Raw genomic sequence first — 19,964 nt, forward strand, 5'->3', positions numbered from 1 at the left:
TATTTCTATTAGTAAGAGTGCATTTTCTCAGAATATCAAAACACATAATGAACAAGGGGCACACACGTGCCTAGTGCACGTATAACTCCAGTTGATCCGCTTTCAAAGGGCCTCTAAATTAGAAACTTTGTAATAGCTAGAACTCTGCCACTAACAGGGCAGTGCTAACAAATCTCTTTGCATTAGCGCATCTCTTTGCAGTCTGCTTTGTACTCTGTTTGTCTTAGGATCATTAAATGTTTATCTAAAAATCTAATTGGGAGCTTCAAAGCCTCAGCTATTTCTAGTCTTTAGGTCTGTATTATTTTGCATATAGATCGTCTTGGTTTGTGTATTGCTTTTGATGCCACTCTCCTCCCCTTAGTGTCCGTATTAATAATGCTTTATTTAAACTGATAACTTTGTGAGTCTCTCTATCTCTCCCTTAGTCTCTCTTTCTTTCTCTCTCAATTCTTGTTCTCTTAATCTTCTCTCTCTTTGGGTGGATTGAATCTTATAGCTTGGTAAGAATTGAGTTTACCTGGTATCATACAGTAAGGCTAGATCATATGTGAGCTAGAAATGAGGCTCAATTTAACTTGAAAAATGCTTCCACATCTTGAAACATAATATCTTTCTTTCTCTCTCAATTCTTGTTCTCTTAATCTTCTCTCTCTTTGGGTGGATTGAATCTTATAGCTTGGTAAGAATTGAGTTTACCTGGTGTCATACAGTAAGGCTAGATCATATGTGAGCTAGAAATGAGGCTCAATCATATGTGAGCTAGAAATGAGGCTCAATTTAACTTGAAAAATGCTTCCACATCTTGAAACATAATATCCTACTATAAAGGGGTTTGAAATCAACATGTCCAGCTGGCACTTTGGTTTAAAATGAGATGCTATGTTGAAAATGGTGCTAAACCATCTCAATGCTGCTTCAAGAATTGGACTGCATGTAGCTTCAAGGAAAGTACTATACCCTTGTGTATTTTTCTTGAGAATATTCAAAATTGAGGACGAACTATTTAGGAAGCTTTGATATTAAATATAGGATTACATGTACACAGGAAGTCCTTGCAAATGTTCTTGCCATTGACATTTACTGTTCCGCTTATTTAAGTACTTCCTGTGTGCCTAGATGATGGCCACTCCCTTCTGGAATGCTGCTTCAAGAATTGGGCTGCATGTAGCTTCAAGGAAAGTACTATACCCTTGTGTATTTTTCTTGAGAATATTCAAAATTGAGGACGAACTATTTAGGAAGCTTTGATATTAAATATAGGATTACATGTACACAGGAAGTCCTTGCAAATGTTCTTGCCATTGACATTTACTGTTCCGCTTATTTAAGTACTTCCTGTGTGCCTAGAGGATGGCCACTCCTTTCTGGATTTTGGAATACTTCTGCTCTCTCTCAACGTTGCAAGTTCCAACTCTTAATGAATAGTGACCCAGTCATCTGCGTTGCAGGCGACAGGACATGACCCTGTGCCTTTGGATGCCATTGATCTACTGCTAGGTCTCTTGACTGCCAGAGTGTCTCTACAAAGTACTCAGCCATATGGTGGGCATGATAAAAGAATCGAGGAGGGCAATGCACGAAACCCAAACACATTGGTGTCATCTTTACCTTCAGAACATCCAAGATAAGGACTCAATCTCTGCTATAGGAGTCACATTCATTTGACAAGCATCCGAAATCTGTAATCACAACTTTTCCAAGTTGTCTGAATATTCCATCCACTAGCAGTATGAGCGACCCATTTTGTAGAGTGTTGAGTTCCAGGCATTGTGTAAGAACCCTTTTCGTATAAAAGTCGTGAATAATAGATCACCAAAGCTACGAAATGTAATTGGAGGCCAGATACCTTGTATAGGGGGTTTTTCCTTAGATAAAAACGTACACACATAACCAAACTGCAATCTAGAGTTCTGGAACTCCATTTTGGAGAATTTCCCCTGGTTCCTGCAGGAAAGTCGCATCCTTCCTGATTCACCACCAAAAGAAATTCATCCAGGAGACAGTATTAAAACACAAAGCAGCATGAAGGAAATACCACGACATAACATGGAAATCAAATCTAAATCAAAACACGAAACCAAAAACAATCTACACTCATGTGAGACATATCAAAGGCTAAAACGATGAGAAAAACTGTTGAAAAGGACCAGAGGATGTGGTCCTGAGAGCACGCTGCACGCAGAGAAAGAGAGACAGAATACCGGAGGGTTTGTTCGAATGTCACTGCAATGGGGGAGGTCACTCGATGAGACCCATCTGTCCATGTAAGGTAGCCAAAGGAGTGCTGCTCCAGAGGCGAGATGGAGGAGGCCAAGGTAGTGGTGGTGAATGTAACAGTGTAGTTGAGGTTGCTGTTTTTCTCCTCAAAATACAGCGTCTCTGGCACCACCGTAACGTCCACTCCTGGTGGAGCTTGCACCTCCACAGTGTAGGTGGCGTTGCCATCTCCCACATTGGTAACAGTCCTGGTGAACACCACACTCTCGCCATCCGCAAGCACCATCGCGAATGAGGGGTAATTGAGGTCGCTCAGCTTCAGCTCTGCGGAGGAGCAGCTGTATTCTCCCTTGCTGAACACCTCCAAATCTACACCTCTGTAGCCCAGACTGCACAGAAAATCGACATACTCCTGCACGCCCAGATCATACACAAGGCCCGGGTCGAGCGAGGCCTGCGGATTGACATGGCCAGCGCCATAGGCGAAGGGGTCGGCGAGCTCGCAATCGGCTCCATCGGTGAGGAAATTGCCGGTGTTGTCGAGGGTAGAGGCCGTGGTCATGAGGGCGGATTTGATGGCAGCAGGGCTCCAATCGGGGTGAGCTCCCTTGAGCAAAGCAGCGAGGCCGCTAACATGCGGGCAAGACATGGAGGTGCCGGACATGATGCTGAAATCCACGATTCTGTCGTCGGAATCGAGGCCAGTCGGGCCGATTGCGCCGGTGTAAGCTGCGAGGATGTTCATACCGGGAGCTGTCAAGTCGGGCTTCAAAATCTGAGCAGGGAGAGGATTGGGGCCTCGCGAGGAGAAGGCAGCGATCACTGGAGCTGGCTGCACGCCGAGCTCGGTGCCGTTGAAGGCTATGGTGGCTGTGGCATTGCTTCCCATCGCCGAGATGTAAGCTTTCACTGCGATTCCTTCCTTGAAACCAATCAAGGTCGCTGGAAGAAGATGGCTGTCCGCGATGAGCTCTGCTCCGCTCTCTGCTGTGTTCGCCAGGATCATCCCTGCTCCTCCCGCCTCTTTCACCACCAGCCCCTTCGTCACTCTCGCATTGCTCCCCCTCTCGCACAGCACGATCTTCCCCTCCACTACCTCCCTGTCTAGCGTCCCTGATATGCACAAATACGCCTCCGAGCTCCCTCCCACCCCCGCATCGCCTGCGTACACCAGCGGTAGCTGCTCCCCCTCCCCAAACGCCTCGCCCCCGTAGAGCGACACTCCGGCGTAGGAACTTCCGTCGCCCAGTAGCACTGGCGCTGGAAAGCTCCGGTCGACCGAGCTCGCAGCCACCGTGAGGATCCATGGCGCCACATTCGTGACCGAGTCCGCGTAGGGACCGGAGTTGCCCGCGGAACACGAGACCAGCACGCCCTTTTGCATCGCTCCGAAGGCTCCGATGGCTATGGAATCGTCGAAGAACGGCACTACTGATCCGCCGACGGAGAGGGAGATGATGTCTACTCCATCTGCTACTGCCGCATCGAAGGCTGCGAGGATGTCGGAGTCGTAGCACCCTGGCTCCCAGCACACTTTGTACATTGCCAGACGAGCTGCGGGCGCCATGCCCCTCGCATCGCCCGGTGCGTACGCGAAGAGACTCACGTTGGCGACGAAGCCTCCGGCAGCTGTGGAGGAAGTGTGGGTGCCATGCCCTTCGCTATCGCGTGGGGACTTGTATTCGCTGCTCTCGTCGATCGGCCCTGCAGCAGCTTCATAGCCCTTGTAGAAAACGCGAGCTCCGATGAGCTTCTTGTTGCACAGAGAGGCACTGAAGGTCGAGCTCTCCTCGCACTCTCCCTGCCAGCGGGAAGGCACGGCATCGAAGCCGGTGTCGTCGAAGCTCGCGCGCTCGGGCCACACTCCAGTGTCGATGACTCCAACGATGACATTCTGGCCGAAGGAGGAGGAAGGCCAGAGGCCATGGTCGGGGGAGAGGAACAAGAACTCAGGGGTGCGGGTGGTGTGGAGGTGGCGGAGCGAGTCAGGGAAGGCTCGAAGGAAGCCAGGGATGCGGAGGAGGCGAGAGAGGTGGGAAGGGGAGAGCTTGGCGGAGAATCCATGGAAGACGGAGTGATAAGAGTAGAAGGGACCATGGAGGAGCAAGGATTGATGGAGGGGGAGGCCGGAGACGGAGGCGATGGAGGAAGCGAACCAGTGGGAGGGGGAGGAGAAAGCAGGGGGTTGAAGGGATGGGGAGGCGAGGACGATGAAGGTGGAGAGGTGAGGAGGAGCGAAGGAGGCAGAAGATGAGGAGATGAGGAGGAGAGCTATGGCGATGAAGGAGAAGGAAGGAGAAGACGAAGAAGCAGAAGCTATGAGGGCCGCCATAGCCACGAGCTTCTGCTGCTTCTTCTCTTCGTTCGCCATAGCCACAACAACAGGATGAAGAAGATGAATATTCTAATCAGATCTGCAACATTTATACAGCTTGGCTCACGTGTATTACGTGCTTCTCCTCACGTGCTCTTCGACCCCGCACGTGCATTCTTCCCGAGTGAGAACACAGAAATTTCCTCACAATAGCACCTGCGTTTGAGAGCACATTCCCGGGTGAAGGTTTTCCAAACGTTGCTTGTGTGGATAGTCTAGGAATCGGTATCGTCTACGAAATTCGCCTTCTTCCTCGGTTGTAGGAGACGTTCCGTTAACATCGGGAAAACCTCAATGTTAAGCTGAAAAATCGGTTTGCCAGGGAAATCGGAACAGTTCAACCAATACAAACCTTCCCTGAAGCTTCTGAGCAACGTAACAAGCGCTGGAGATGAGCGGAACATCAAGAGGGGCTCTCTCTCTCAAGTATTCCCACCTTGATCTTGCATAACGTCCGCCTATAAAATCGAATAGATGCGAGAATGCCGTTTGAGGTGTAACCACATTCCAATGTCACGATTTAAGGGCTTATATTCTCTACAATTTTACCAACACTTAGCATGACCTGTCTACGACAACTCGTTAGAGTACGTTCCCACTCATCGCTATGTGAGTAGGAATGCTATAGATTGAGGGGGAACGTATATGGCATTGGCATGCCAGCAAACAAGCATGAAATCGTCATCAGCAATCTCAAGCACTAGTGGCTCACGAGCACAAAATATCATTCGTCCTACTGTGGCAAGCCCCGTAATGCCCGTTGTCACTCTCTAGCCCGATAATGTGGTGCCAAGTTTTGGGGTGGTAGGAAATGTAGCGATTTGTGGGACTAGGTGAGGCTCTGGCAAAAAGTGGCAATCTTGCTCACGTAGCAGTGAGCGGGAACGGGCTCTTAGAGACCCACTCCATGCTAGGTTGCCTTTCATTTCAAGGAATACAATTTAAGACTTTATTTGGTAACTTTCAACTGGAATCTACATCAAAAAAATGGGATGCTTGAAGAACATTACCATGAACGATGGATTCACACCCCCCTCCATACCCACCTTGGTGGGAGACCCAGAAAGTACTCCTTACCCTATGGTGGTTGCACCTACCAACCTAAGTGTGCCTATGCCAAGGCCATTTCTGGTGCAGCCAATAAGGTCAGAGCCACCTAGAATGACAGTCCCAGGACCTAGCATACTAGAGACCACCACTCTCACTTTTGTATGGCCAATGACCATCTATAATATATCTCCATGGCCTCCTACCTTTGGTACAGTAAATCCTCTTATGCCACAAGCAATACAATAAATCCTCCTGTGCCTCAAATGCTACTTATGAACAAAGCCATGTGGATCCTAGTACAAGCACTAGAAGGGGGGCCACACCACCAACATTTTTTCGAAAGGATACCAACTTTGAGAGGAGTAAACTAGTCACCATCTCCAAAAGGGAAGGCCCATCCTCTTCAATACACCTTGGTTTGGAAGCCTTTTGTGATATCAAACACTATATGATCAAGGCTTGTGATTAAAAAGCTACCCTTATAGAGGTGCTCAATAGAATTCAACCAACAATGATTATTATAGAAGTGGATAAACACTTATTTCCCTCTCTAAAATTTTATACTTAGAGACTAACACATCCACACATACACACACACAAGTGAAATACACACTGCTTTATGTTGTATTTTCATATAAAGTACATATGTACGTACAAAAACACATAGCAAATGACTTGATGGTTGTGAGTCCTAATGCATCTAAGTGTGTAGAAACTCTCTCTCTCTCTCTCTCTCTCTCTCTCTCTCTCTCTCTCTCTCTCTCGGAAATAGAACGTTGAATGAACCAAAAGCAACCCTTGCTATGTTTTAGTAGACAATGAACTTATGAAGAATGATGCAAAACTATTTTCAACAACCTCCTACCAAAGCTCGGTGAACTCCAAGGGCTCTATCTTTTCCAACAATCTCCTACCAAAGCTCGGTGGACTGTCCCCACTAGTCTATTACTCCAAGAGTAATAGACTAATGGGGGATATCTCTATGATATAGGGAAACTCCTTGGCCCTTACACAGCTTCATCTCAACTTGAATCAGCTCTCCAAAGCCATTCCATAGGAGCTTGCTATGATGAACAAAGCAAGTGGTGGCTTGCTCTTGATAGAAATAATTTAATGGGTGATGTATCAACTGCCTTGCCTAGTTACTCAGCTCTTGATAGAAATAATCTAATGGGTGATGTATCAACTGCCTTGGCTAGTTACTCAGCTCTACAACATCTTGATCTATCCATGCATCCCAACATCCCATCTTAGCTCAACATGCCGAATCGATGGGGGTGCCATCTTAGCTCGACATCCCATCTTAGCTCGACATGCTGAATCAACGCGAGTTTCCTTGTCAGGCGACAAATTTATGGCTAATGCCCAATAACTTTGACAAATAGAATGGCTTTGCACTACCTCGATCTTAGCTCCAACAGAGTCACTAATAGTCTTTAAGGTCTCTGTGAATTTCCAAACCTCATATGGTTGTATACTCTCCATTGTAGAGAAAAAGACAAAGCTTTTGCTGCTTGGATTTCTTAATTACTTCTAGCATTTTGTCTCATTTGATCAATGTATCCATTAGATTCAGCTTTGAAGTTCCAGATTCATAAAATGAAGCTTTTTACTTGCCACTTAATGCCCATGAGACCTACACTCCCTTTGTACCTGCATCAATGCATGCATTGTGCCTTGCTTCAATTTCAAGTCAATTTTTTTCTTTGCCCCTTGGGAATCAATGTTTTAGCTACTCCCCAAATTTTGTGTACTGTGTGCATGTCTATATTTGTGTGTATGCACCCCGCCTTAGGTGTCCTTTGCTTAGGAAATGGAACTCCCCTTTCCCTGACACATGGTAGGTTTAAACTAAGAAAATATATAAGAAAGAAGAAATCTAAGAACAGGCCTGAAAACTACTGAAGGGTTTTCAATCTACACAATAAATTATTATCCTCCTAAGAGGCTCATCTAAAGAATGACAATTTTATTAGTGTAAGAGTGTCCCCTTACATATCATGTGGGCATGAGACTACTTGACTTCTTGCAAATTGTGAATCTCAAATATTTTTAAGCCCGAGAATCGTCACCTCGTCACACATTTTTTGATGCTATTGCTCATCCCCATCTTGATCTGTGTTTATTTGAGCCTCAAGATTTGTGGCAACTTTGGATTCACCTTCAATTCAATTTAGTAACCATCCTCCTCTTCTCCAGAGTTCTACTCATCTCCCTCCTAATTGATGCTTTGCTACGGCATGTCAATTCAAGCTTCACGATTGCGGCAACTTTCGGTTCACCTTCAATTTGATTGAGTAGGAATCCTCAAATAGGTGGAAGAAGAAAGTGATCGGTTACTGCCATAATCATCCTTTCCCATGGGGATTTGTTGCCTTTGTTCTCGCACTCTCGCCCTTTATCTTATAAGAGAAGGAGGGGTGCCACATGGCAATGCCCTTTGAGTGCAACCTCATAAATAAGGAATATAGAGATAGAGATATAGAGAAGAGATGATTATGTAGTGGTAGATGTTGCCCTTTATCTTTATGAGAGAGGCCAGAAGGAGGGGCCCCACATGGCATTGCCCTTTCAATACAACCTCACAAATAAGGAACATAAAGATAGAGATATAGAGAAGAGATAATTATATATTGGTAGGTGTTGTTGTTTAGTCTTTTTAGCCTTAAGGTATAGACTGTTACGCTAAAGGGTAGACACACTTTCTAGTTGCATCAAAATGTTATGGACCAAAAGAGACAACAACATGGACCACATACCACATGCTTCCATGATACTTGAAGCTGTAAGGTTTGCCCTCCAATCAATGAACGAAAGGGATGTTCATCTTGTGCTTGCCCTTTCCACTTTGATGCAGCAAAGTGAGTTCAAGAGAGCTAGCACATCCATCCCAAATGAGAGGTGGCTTATCGCACCGCTGTTGTGCTCTCTCTTTCTCTCTCTCTCTCTCTCTCTCTCTCTCTCTCTCTCTCTCTGTGTATATACAGTTATAGAGTTATATTTATAAAATATTAAAGAAAAATGAGAAAATAGATACCTTATCTTATATATGATATATAAAATCTCTCTCTCTTTCTCTCTCGCTATATATATATATATATGTCTATTTATATATTTATAAAATGCTAAACAGAAATGAAAAAAATAGATACCTTATCTTATATATGATATATAAAACCTCTCTCTCTCTCTCTCTCTCTCTCTCTCTCTCTATCTATATATATATATATATATATATGATTTATTATTCATTTATTAATATTTATATGTTTATATGTATATAAAATGCTTAACAGAAATGAAAAAATCTATATCTTTATCTCGTATGTGATGTATAAAATCTCCCCTCCCCCCCCCCCTCTCTCTCTCTCTCTCTCTCTCTCTCTCTCTCTCTCCACGTGTTAATCCGTTGCCACATCATTTGGTATCTGGTGCAAGTTGATTGGTTGCCACATCAACTAGTGCGCAATCACGCATTCTGCCAAGTCATCCAATCTGCAATGTCTTGCATAGTCTAAGCTTTGAGCTGGTCGAGTGTCGCGTTGCGTGGAGTCTGCCAACTTGCATAGTCTATAAGCTGGCTACCGGGTGTCATGCGTGTCACCCTATGCCCTCATTGCCATAGCTCACTCATCACCATCTAGATAGAGGATACTATGCAAACGTGGAGTGAGTAGACTATGCTCATAATTGACACGTGGATGCACTCGATAGACTCAATGTTGTCCCTTGCCATGTGGCTGCACTACTTGTCCACTGCATCAGCTGTCGTTAGAATTGCAATCTCTGCCACGTGTCATAACTCCCACACAGCATCGCCTACGCCTCTACCTCACTTCTATTGTGCCGTGGCCACGCCCTCTGCATTCTGCTAGCCCCCTATGCCCTCTACCCTTCAACTACTCTGCTCTGCCCTCTACTGGAGCCTGCCCTCTCCCTGCACCATGTGGCACTCCCCTACCTTCCACTCCAATGTGGCGCTCTTGAATTCCTCCCCGAGCCCCCTCCCCAAACCTCTAGGAATCCTTCTAGAATTTCTTCTCCAAGCCTTAAAACTCCTCCTCTTCTTCCAGAACCTCCCTCCTCCTCTCTCCAAACCTCCACAATGCTCCACGTGGATCCCTTCCTTAAAGAATAGTAAGATAATATAAGTTGTTAACACTAGCCTTGGAGACAGTGGAAAGTACAATTTATAGTTAATTTAAGATTTTGGGACGTCGAATGCAATGGCACTGAAATGCTCTCCTTGCTCTATTTGATCCCCACGCAACGGAAAACAAGGGACTAATCACCAAGCACAAAATGTGCCATGTCAGGCAAGAAAATGAACAATTCGAGGTAGCAGAATTTCCTCACATCAGCTCCATCATTCACAATTGTCAAGGGTGGAAATTCCTCGACATCCAATCAATTTGTTCGTCAGAGCCCAAACATTTGAGTAGAATCCACAAAGGGGGCAAGGCGAGTTGCTAAGGGGTGCACGTAGTTACCCCCTGGAAACTCTAGGGCAGGCTAGAACACTAGTACATGGGGTCTCAAACATTTGATAATGATAGCCAAAAAATTGGGGAACGCTAGTCCATGGGGACCAACTGTCAGGGCCAATACACACCATAAGATGGGAGGGAAAGAGTGGGTAATTGTATAATTAGAGCCGGTCAACATGCCCCAGAAATGTAGGGGCTACTGGCAACAAAATAGCGATAGCCAACATTGATGCTGGGTGCCTTTTATCACATGCTCAAAATTTATCAAGTAGCCCATGGTAGGCTTCAAGATATACAATTGCTCCACCCACCAATGCATCTTCACCAAAAGTAGGTTGCTCACCGGCCTTTCATAAATGCAAAATTAATTTTTGTAAGCAACTTCCAACTTCCAAGGTGGGAGTATTTAGGCACCAAGGGGTGCGTCTACCCACCCTTGGAATTCATTAGCCACAGACCCCGATTTTGGGGCGATGAATTGCAAGGTTTCTACATGGGGACCTTCCAATGGATAGAGATCTCCATGAAAGTGTCAATCCCAATGCATGGGGACCGACTCTTAGGGCTCATACATAGAGAAAGGATGGGCAGTGTGTGTTACACATAGTGCACAGGTTATCTTGAAAAAGGAAGCACTAACACAAGCAAGTGTGAGATTACTCAAGTGGATTGTTATCTTGAAAAAAGGAAGCGTTGACACAAGCAAGGTAAGTTTGGATTTGGCAATGTAGGGTTTGTTAGCCCATATTCTGAATGGATGGGGTATGGACAAGGGGTTGAGCCTACCCACGTTTATGGGCACCCCACATATGGTGGCCACATCATGTTACACCCCTTTTGCCGACACTTGGGTGGTTCATATGCATGCAGTCTTAGCTCTAATACACCTCAATCGATAATTGGTGGCATTGGGGTTAAAGCATGGGGTTTGGAGGTGAAATGGATGTATGAAACTGTGGAGGTTTAATCGCACGCACTTTGGAATGGAGGTAGGTTGATGAGAATTGGAGGTGTATGGAGGCAAGCTAGAATTAGAGGAAGGCCACTGAAATTAAGGGCCCCAAACCTCCCCCTTCATTCCACGTCCATACTTCCATTCCACCTCCATAGTTCCATTCTGCTCAAATGGGACTTTTGCTTTGGATACTAGGAAATGATGCTTTCACTTATGCTGACGCTATTGCTATGAACAAACTTCTCTTACTTTCTAGCCTAGTCTTTAAGAGGGAAAGGATCAAGAAATTTTCAAAATCCCATTCAATTTAATAATCATATACAAAACATTAAAAAGCTACACGAAACACTAAGGATAAGTCGACACATTTGCAACAACTAGAAAATCTTCAATGTTTAACATGTCATGTACTTTTAAAAGATAAAACAAAGAGTCCTTCAAGTAAATTCAATTGATGCTTATTTTCTTATATAGGACAATGAGCCTTTGAAAACATTATTTTTATTCAGTGATAAAAGTTGCATAGGCCCTAAAAGAAGAGACAAGGCACATTGTAGGTGTAAAGCCTCCCTCCTAGACCAAAGCACACAAAGGACTTGGATAATATGTCCTGGAATGCATTCCAGTTGAATATTTCTCTACTTTAGCAATTGAAAAGGAACTAATCACTAAGCAAGCTAAGGCAATGGAGAGAAGGTTATCCAAGATTGGCACTAAGGAAAACATAGTAAACAACAGACAAAAAGAAGCTTCATAATGGTAAATAAGTCAATTAGCATGCTAGCTTTGAATGTCAAGGTCCTCACTAACCACACAAAGGCTACTTGTCTTGGTTCACTTAGATTTGCCTCTAGGAGGTCAAAAGTCGAAGGAGAAACCCTTGTGCAAAGCTTAAACATGGTGGGTAAAACTAAAACTTAGTTTGGACGAGTGGGGGGACCACGATGGGAGTCCTCACTCATTTTGCTAATATTGTGGAAGGTGTGGTCCTTGATCTTGGATACAAGTGAGTGACTCTTCACCCTAATTCTCCTCTTTGTAGGATTAAATGTGATCTCTTTGTATTCTATAGCCATGATGGTAGTCATAAGAGCATAGTTGGCCGTTTCCACCTGAATTGCTTTGCCTTTCTGAGCGTATGTCAATCTAGCTGGAGGTCTGCTCTCCCTAGTAGACTGTTTGAGCTGCTATGGCTCTGTTGGGTATTGCTGGCAATTCTTGCTCTTCTTTCATCAACCTATTTTGTAGATGATTGTGAAGTCGATGCTTCTATCTCCTATGTAGGTGAGGTTTTCCATTATGATTCCTCATCAAAGATTACATCTCTGGAGATAATGTCCTTGCGGTTCATGGGATCATACAATTTGTATGCTTTGCTTTCTTCATTGTAGCCAACCATGATGCATTTGCATGACTTTGTATCCAATTCCCTGCGATGATCATCATGTATGTGGGCATATGCTATGTAACCAAATATGTGGAGATGCCCAATGTGTGGCTTGTGTCGAGCGAATGCTTCATAAGGAGTCATACCCTATATCGGTTTGGTAGGAAGCCGATTAAGCAAGTAGTTTGATGTAGCTATTACTTCTACCCAATACTGATTTGGAAGATGCTTCTCACTAAGCATTAGTATCATCTGCTAAAGTCCCATTATTTGTTACAGCTCTTGCATTCTGTTAAGGAGTATCTGCACATGTCGATTGTCTTCGAATGCTGTGATTTTTGCAAAAGTTCATAAATGCTGAAGACATGTATTCACCTCCTCTATCTAATCTCATGACCTTGACTTTTCTGCCTGTTTGGTTTTCTACCATGGCTTTGAATTCTTAAAATTTGGAAAACACTTTAGATTTCTCTTTCAAAAAGTAGACCCAACAATATCTGTTGTAGTCATCGATGAAAGTCAAGTAGTAAAGTGAACCATTGATGCTGCGAGTCTAGGCATAATCCCATACATCTGTATGTATCAAATCAAGAATACCTTGTACACCAGAGGTACTTCTGCCAAAGTTGGTTCGCTTTTGTTTGCTGAAGCAACCTTTCCAAGAAACTGTAGCTTCAGAATCCCAATTGCCATATTCTGATTCTTGAGATCTAACAAGTACTTGAAGTTGACATGACCATATCTCTTGTGCCATTTTGCAGATAGTGGCATTTGTTGTGGTTGAGCTAACATGGCATGCTTATCTGATACTATAGCTAGCATTTTGTGTAAGCGTCCTTCCTTGACACCTTTTGCTACTAGCTAACATCTTTTGGATTTGTCTCTGATAGTGCATTCATCTCTGTCGAAAATGACTTGATAGTATGGTTCTATCATTTGACCTACTATGACAAGAGGTTCTTGCTAAGCTTCAGAACATAGAGCACATCTTTCACCAATCCTTTTGTACCAGTGAAATTGTTCTTAGGGGGTAACACATCCCTTGTGTAGATGACATTTTTCTGACCTTCTAGTGGTTTCATCTCTGTGAACCATTCCTGATGATTTGTCATGTGAGATGATGCATCGTTGTCGATATACCAAGGACCCTGTTTCACTTGGTCGACTTGATAGCTGAAATCGTCTTTGGGATTGTAATCAGTGTCTAGGTACACTGGATCAGTTTGTTGCATTTCCTCATTTGCAAGAAACATATTCCCATGTTCATTTGCAAAATGACTGTGACTAGAATGTCCACCACGATGATTTCCTCTGCTACAAAAATTCCCTTGATTACTACTAGATTGACCGCCTTGGTTGTACTGCTTCTTGTGGCAATCTCTTTCATAGTGTCCAAACTTATGACAGTAGTTGCATTGGATGTTTGACATGTTGGTGGATACATTCCCTCGTCCTTGGAATCTTCCTTGATTGGAATGATTTCCTCTTTGCTGATTGTGATGTTGCTGAGGATGATGCTGATACTGATGATGACCTTGTTATTGTTGATGATTACCACTTTTCTAATATGATCTGCCTCTACCTCTACTTCTGTCTGAAGCTGTGAATGCCTGATCATTAGAATGACCTTTTTGTGCTTGAATGGCTTGAGTCCTGAGTTCTTCACTAAGTAGGACTGACTAAAGTTCTTCCAGTGTCGGAATTTGCCATTGGATGGCAATACTTTGGACTAGATTCTCGTATCCCTTTCCTACATTCAGGATGACTTGAACCAATTCTGCGGGGTTCATAATCTCTCCTGCTACTGCAAGTTGATTGTTGTAGTCTTTTATCCGGAGTACATAAGCATGACCGGTTTCACTGCTGTTGCGGAAACTCTAGTGATTTGGTTTCTTAGTGTGAGAATCCTAGATGTGTTATTTGACTTGTAAAGAGCTGCGAACATATCCCATGCTTCTTTCGATGTCTTAATTGTGTTGAGTTGTCCTAGCATATCTTGCACATTCTGCTTGATCAAATGATAGGCGTACTTGTCTTTCTTATCCCATTCTGCATGAGCTCAGGCAATGGCAGGATCTGCTATTGGTGCAGAAACTATTTGTGTAGCTATAGATCCCGTTGTAGATCTCACTGCTGGTGCTGTGTGACAATAGGTGGAGTAGAGCTACCGCTGGTTGGATCGTCCAATGGTCTAGGTGTAAATCCATCAACATACTCCCATTTATCCTGAAGTACAAGAATGGTCTCCATTTGATATTTCCATGTACCATAATTGGATTTGTCTAGCTTAGTAGATGCCTCTAGATTGAGGTTGCTAGTCGTAGACATGGTGCAAGAAATGTATTCAAAGTGTCGTGAAAATCTCTATATGAATCAACTGCAAAAAACATTGACTACAGCAAGTGAAATCTTTGAACTGTCGGTGAAAATAGAACTGCAATATAGAAAATCTGATCTGTGTTATAAGGCTTGTGACAAATGATGCCAAGAATAGCCAAGAGGCTTTACAAGGCTGAAATGGTGTGCACAATGCCATGAAATAGCCGTGTAGGCTTTACAATGGTGGCATGTGAGTGTGAAATCAAATGCTATCTGTCTCTAAACTCTCTGAAGTCGGCTCACTAGAATGATGAACATCAAGTTTCAGGTAATGTAATGATGTGAAACCGCATGTGAGCATATGGACTGACTCCGAGTAGGTACTAGTCAAGAATTTCGGGCATGGCTTAGATTGGCAACTTGGGGAAATTCAAAGCGTCCCCTCTATGGTGATCTAGTCTACTCTAATCTAGATCTATACCAACTGTTGATCGAAAAAAGAACATCAAATAATTCCTTTTCTTTTGTTCTTTTTAAGTGTTGGGTCAGATGCATCAATGTAGAAGCAAATGTGCATGTAAGAAGTGGATTTGTCGGCGAGGCTCAAATATGAGTGTGACGTGCCAAAATGTGCGTGTGATGCGACAAGTGCATAGAGCATGAAAAATCAAGCGACTTTCCTTTTTGGAGCGCCCTTAAATTCTTCCTGCATCAAGAGATACGACGATCTAGGTGGAGGGGCAAAAGGAGTGCAAATGGTGCTCAATGATGATGTGTCACTGTGGGTCACATGTAGTGACGATGTGGCATTGTGCCTAGCAAGAGGTGTGCCAGTGGAGCCCTGTGCTGAGGTGGTAGGTGTGGTCACATGTAGTGACTGTGGAGCACTTTGTGTGCCTGCAAAGGGTCAGTGTGCCATGTGGCAACTAACTGGTAAACTATTGGCTGATGAGGTGGCAATTGACTGTTGACTGGTCAAAGTGATGACATGGCTGTTGACTAGGTAATGATGACATGTTAGAGATGATGTGGCAGCCTCACAAGACTGCTAACATGGCACGATAAGGTGACAGGGCCTGATGAGCTGGCAAGCTGACGTAGCAGTCAAGTACCACGTGTCAGATAAGGATGACCTGGCAAGCGGGGTGACATTGCAATTTGGTCTCCCATGTGTCACGATGGTGTGGTGACCCTAGAGGATAGGGTAGGTGCCATGTGGTGCCTTGAGGACCAGAGGGCTTGGAGGGACGGAATCTACTGGATTATGTCAGAATCTAGTGAGATTCCATTGATGGAATCTCATGGGAACCAAGATGCAGCTGAAGAGGTCGCCTTACGAGATGGGAGCTGAAGGAACTGCTAGGTGGTGGCACTATGAGAAGCTAGGAGCTGCGTTGATGTAGTCGTCGTCGAAGGAGGCTATGGTGAGAGCTCTCGAGCTATGGAGGCGTGGTTGGTGTCTTGGGAGACTTTGTGGCTAGGAGCACTAGCTAGTCGATGGAGGCGGCTGGTTGGAGATGCACTTTGCAAATGGATGAGCTGCCAGGTGTTGCTGGAGATGAGCCGGTCATTGGAGAGGTAAGTGCGCTTTGGCGCTAGTGCTGCATGGCAAAGGCCATTGTTCAAGAGGCTTTGCTATGCTGTTGGAGATGTTACGTAGGGCGTCGAATCGTCTTCCATGGAGAATGGCTCAGAGAGCATAGGAGCCTATGATGAGCACAGGATCGCTTCTGTCAGCCTGCATGGAGTTGTTGGTTGTCTTTGATAGAGGACTCCAGTCAAAGGCAATGGCTGTTGTTAGAGGAGCTTTAAAGGTGATGGCGCAGTCATGTAGCGTTGAGCTTCATTGTAGGAGGTGAGGCTTAGCTTATGCGCATCAACGATGCACCTTGCACTACAAGCAACAACCGAGGCATAGGAGGCATTTGAAGATATTGTGCCACCGAGGGCCTTAGATAGGTCTTCAAGTCTGTTGTGGCCTCCTCGGCTATCGACTGTTATAGTGTTGTTGTTCGAGCCTTAGTCCAGCTATGGCTTTGGACCTTTAGAAGTCTAGGCCAGTCGGTAGTGCATTGTGGAAGGGCCTTGCTGGCTCGTAGTAGTAAAGGAGCTCATTGCCAGTCGAGTTGTAGGTCACCTTGCCTTGAGGCTCATTGATGCAACCTTTGGATTGCATGGTCGATGTAGAAGGTGTGAGCAGCATGATGTAAGGCTTAGAAGCTTGGGTTTAGAGCAAGGAAGAGCCTTAGGTGAAGCTCCAGGGCTAATAGTTAGCCAGAGAGGATGTAGGACAGGCTCTTTGAATGGAGTAGTTGTAGGAGCTTCAATTGCTTGTAGAAGCGAGAACAATGCACACATAGATCTAAAAACAGATCTATCTTTGTCTTTCTCTCACAGAGAGGATATCTCTTCCAAAGAACTCCCTCTCTCTCTCACGAGGAAATTTCTCTCATGAACTTCTCACAAACTCTCGAAGAAAATTACTCTCTTTCGCTTTCAATCAAAGAACTCTCTCACATAGAGATGAACGGAATGGACGGAAATTCTTCTCAAATGGACAGAATTTCCTCTCAACGAAAGAGAATGCACTCTCGATCTCTCAATCTCTCAATCACTCTCACAAGGATCGCAATGCCTCAACGGAAGGCAAGGGAGCTCTGATACCATGACAAAATATGAAGGGAGAGGAGAAGAGTGGAGATGAGGAGAGAGAGCAAAGCTAGAGGGCACACCACAAACGACTAATTGTACACTAGATTTAGTTGAAAATGTAGAATATCTACAAACCCATTTAGGGGATCTAACCCTTTCCTTTATAGCACTCTATTGGGTTAGTGCTATGCACATATGATCACATGATGGTGCTATGCACATGTGATCACATGATGTTGAGAGTGAACTCTCAACATCATGACCCTGGCTTTACCAAGATTGACCTTCATGTGTCGTAGAAAGTGTGGAGTGTATCCAATTGTCACTCGAGGCCCTCAATTAAAGAGGAGAGTAAGACCATAGCCTCAGCATAGAGGAGAGTCTGAATCATGGAGCCACTGAGAGATGATTCGGTTCTCCTTGTGTGCTAATGAAGCTCTCAACCACTTGATGTAGAGGGAAAATAGAGTTGGTTATAATGGACAACCTTGTTTGGCAATGATAGTGCTCCTCATCTCCACTGTCCACCATGTAGCCATCTGAACCCTATCTAATACCCTCTCATAAAGTGCCATGATTGCCCAAATGTTCTCCTAACTATACTGAATATTTTTCAAGTGTTTGATGAGGTGAGTGGTATTAATGTATCAATAGCCTTGTGAAAATCCACAATGCAGCAACATAAACCCTCCGTCTTCATGCTCTAGCCTCCTCAATGATACTTTAGAGTGCAAGGATGTGATCTAGAGTTGCATGATCAATGTAGAAGCCTACCTATCCATTAGCTCTGTGTCCCTAAAGCTCTATAGACTGGCTAAATAATAGATGATGGTTTAAAAGTGGCATAAGTGGAAAAAAGTCCTACTATGACCTCAATAATCCTCATTGTAATCCAGAACACCCTGCATGGCACGAGGATGCTCCAATTCTATATCGCATATCTCCAAGAGTGTATAGTGTAAATGCAAACTCCTTCCTGCTATGATCCCTCTCCTAATATGGGAGCCAAAAGGTCATGCTCTATCCTGATGAATAATCATGCACCTATATGAGACTCTAAAAGATGTTGCTCCTCAAAGAATAATAATTCAATGTCCCCGTTCATCAAAACTTTGTGAAGCTCATGTTCGATGATGCTCCTCCCTAGCAAAACTGAGCACCTTATGTCCCTATACATTCCAACAAACAATCGTCATGGATGGGAATTGAGATTAACAAATCTGAAGGCTTAGGGGCCACCTCCTACACCCACTACACACACACACACACACTCAATGATTAGATGATTCACTCTATAATTTGGTTGTAAATCAATTGTAGGTGCTACAAACTCCCTGCCATACTTAATGCCAAATATGTTCTAAACTTCTAATAGTTTCGATATATCAAAAGATCTAGGTGCAACAAATATCACAATTGCAAACTTCCTCTTGCAATTCAAGTTGACACTCCCTTTGTGATTTGATGATAAACAGCCAAACAACAATGAGTTCATAGAAAAGCTCTAAGGTGTTATAGGCTTCCATGATGTTTTGCTCTAAAATAAATTGCTCTACCCGGATGCAAACAATAGTTTCATGTCCACAAGCTAGATATCGAAGACTTGGTTAAGGGGGTTCATAGAGCAAGAAAGAGGAGAAAGATGAAGAATAAAAAAATGGAGAAAGAGAGTGATCAAGCAGTAGAAGAGCAGCGAACGCATCATGGTGGGAAGGAGGCCAGATGAAGGGTTATTTTTTTAAAGCACCTACTACAACTTATTCCCTGATTAATAAATCAGGAGAAATGTTACACCCATACTTCATAGTTCCTAATAAATAGGTCATGCTCCATCGCGTTTGTTGAAGAAAAGCTCATTCCCTACCCTTTGGACCACAATATCCTAGGAATACACTAACTAGGGAGCAACACATTAAGGTTGACAAGACAGAATCAGGTTCTCCTCTAAAAGGCCACCAGAAGAGTGTATGGTGACTGCCTACTCCTTCCTTTTTGATTTCCCACAAGCAAAGACTTGCACTATGCCATTTGCATCAATGTTGAATGCCATTTATATTTGAGGCTAATGACAAAGAGCATAACAGTCTATTATATGTAGCCATTTTTTCCCCCACTGGTAGATAGACATAATCCATGACAGTTTGCCAATCCCGTGTCATAGAGAAAAGCAGACTCTTCTTCGCAGTTGAACTTCCCAAAAAATATTTTCTACATTGAGAGATTTGCTGAGTTGCTTTGGATCCAAACACCTAGCTGTCTTGAATCTACAAAGACACCATACTATTTCTTTCTCAAGGAGCATCCTTTAAGAAGCCAAATTGGCAACTTTGGTAGCCATATTGTGGTCTAACAAAATACAGTGCTTTTGACAATAACTCATTGAGGAGCAGTTCTTATTTAACCACCTTGTGGAATATAAAGTAGGAGAACAAAATGTAATGATTTACAACAAGGATAAATTGCTCTTTTTTTCCATTGAGGTTAAGTATGAGATTACCTTTCCATGATTTATTTATTTTT

The 19,964-nt window shown here is 43.9% G+C and overlaps 1 protein-coding gene across 1 annotated transcript; it reads right to left on the reverse strand.

Moving 5' to 3' along the window:
• Positions 1 to 1,213: 1,213 nt before the first annotated feature.
• Positions 1,214 to 4,599, reverse strand: LOC147891858 (subtilisin-like protease SBT1.7). Its single transcript, XM_087388120.1, has 2 exons — positions 2,205 to 4,599; positions 1,214 to 1,969 (listed from the first exon to the last, which is right to left on the reverse strand). Exons 1-2 carry the CDS (start codon positions 4,589 to 4,591, stop codon positions 1,906 to 1,908), a joined length of 2,451 nt encoding a protein of 816 aa, XP_087244246.1. The 5' UTR covers positions 4,592 to 4,599; the 3' UTR covers positions 1,214 to 1,905.
• Between the last annotated feature and the right edge of the window lie 15,365 nt (positions 4,600 to 19,964).

The sequence above is a fragment of the Dipteris shenzhenensis genome, chromosome 17, assembly GCF_047967505.1.
Source record: "Dipteris shenzhenensis isolate YYH24624 ecotype China chromosome 17, Dip_SZ_1.0, whole genome shotgun sequence".
Taxonomy (NCBI): domain Eukaryota; kingdom Viridiplantae; phylum Streptophyta; class Polypodiopsida; order Gleicheniales; family Dipteridaceae; genus Dipteris; species Dipteris shenzhenensis.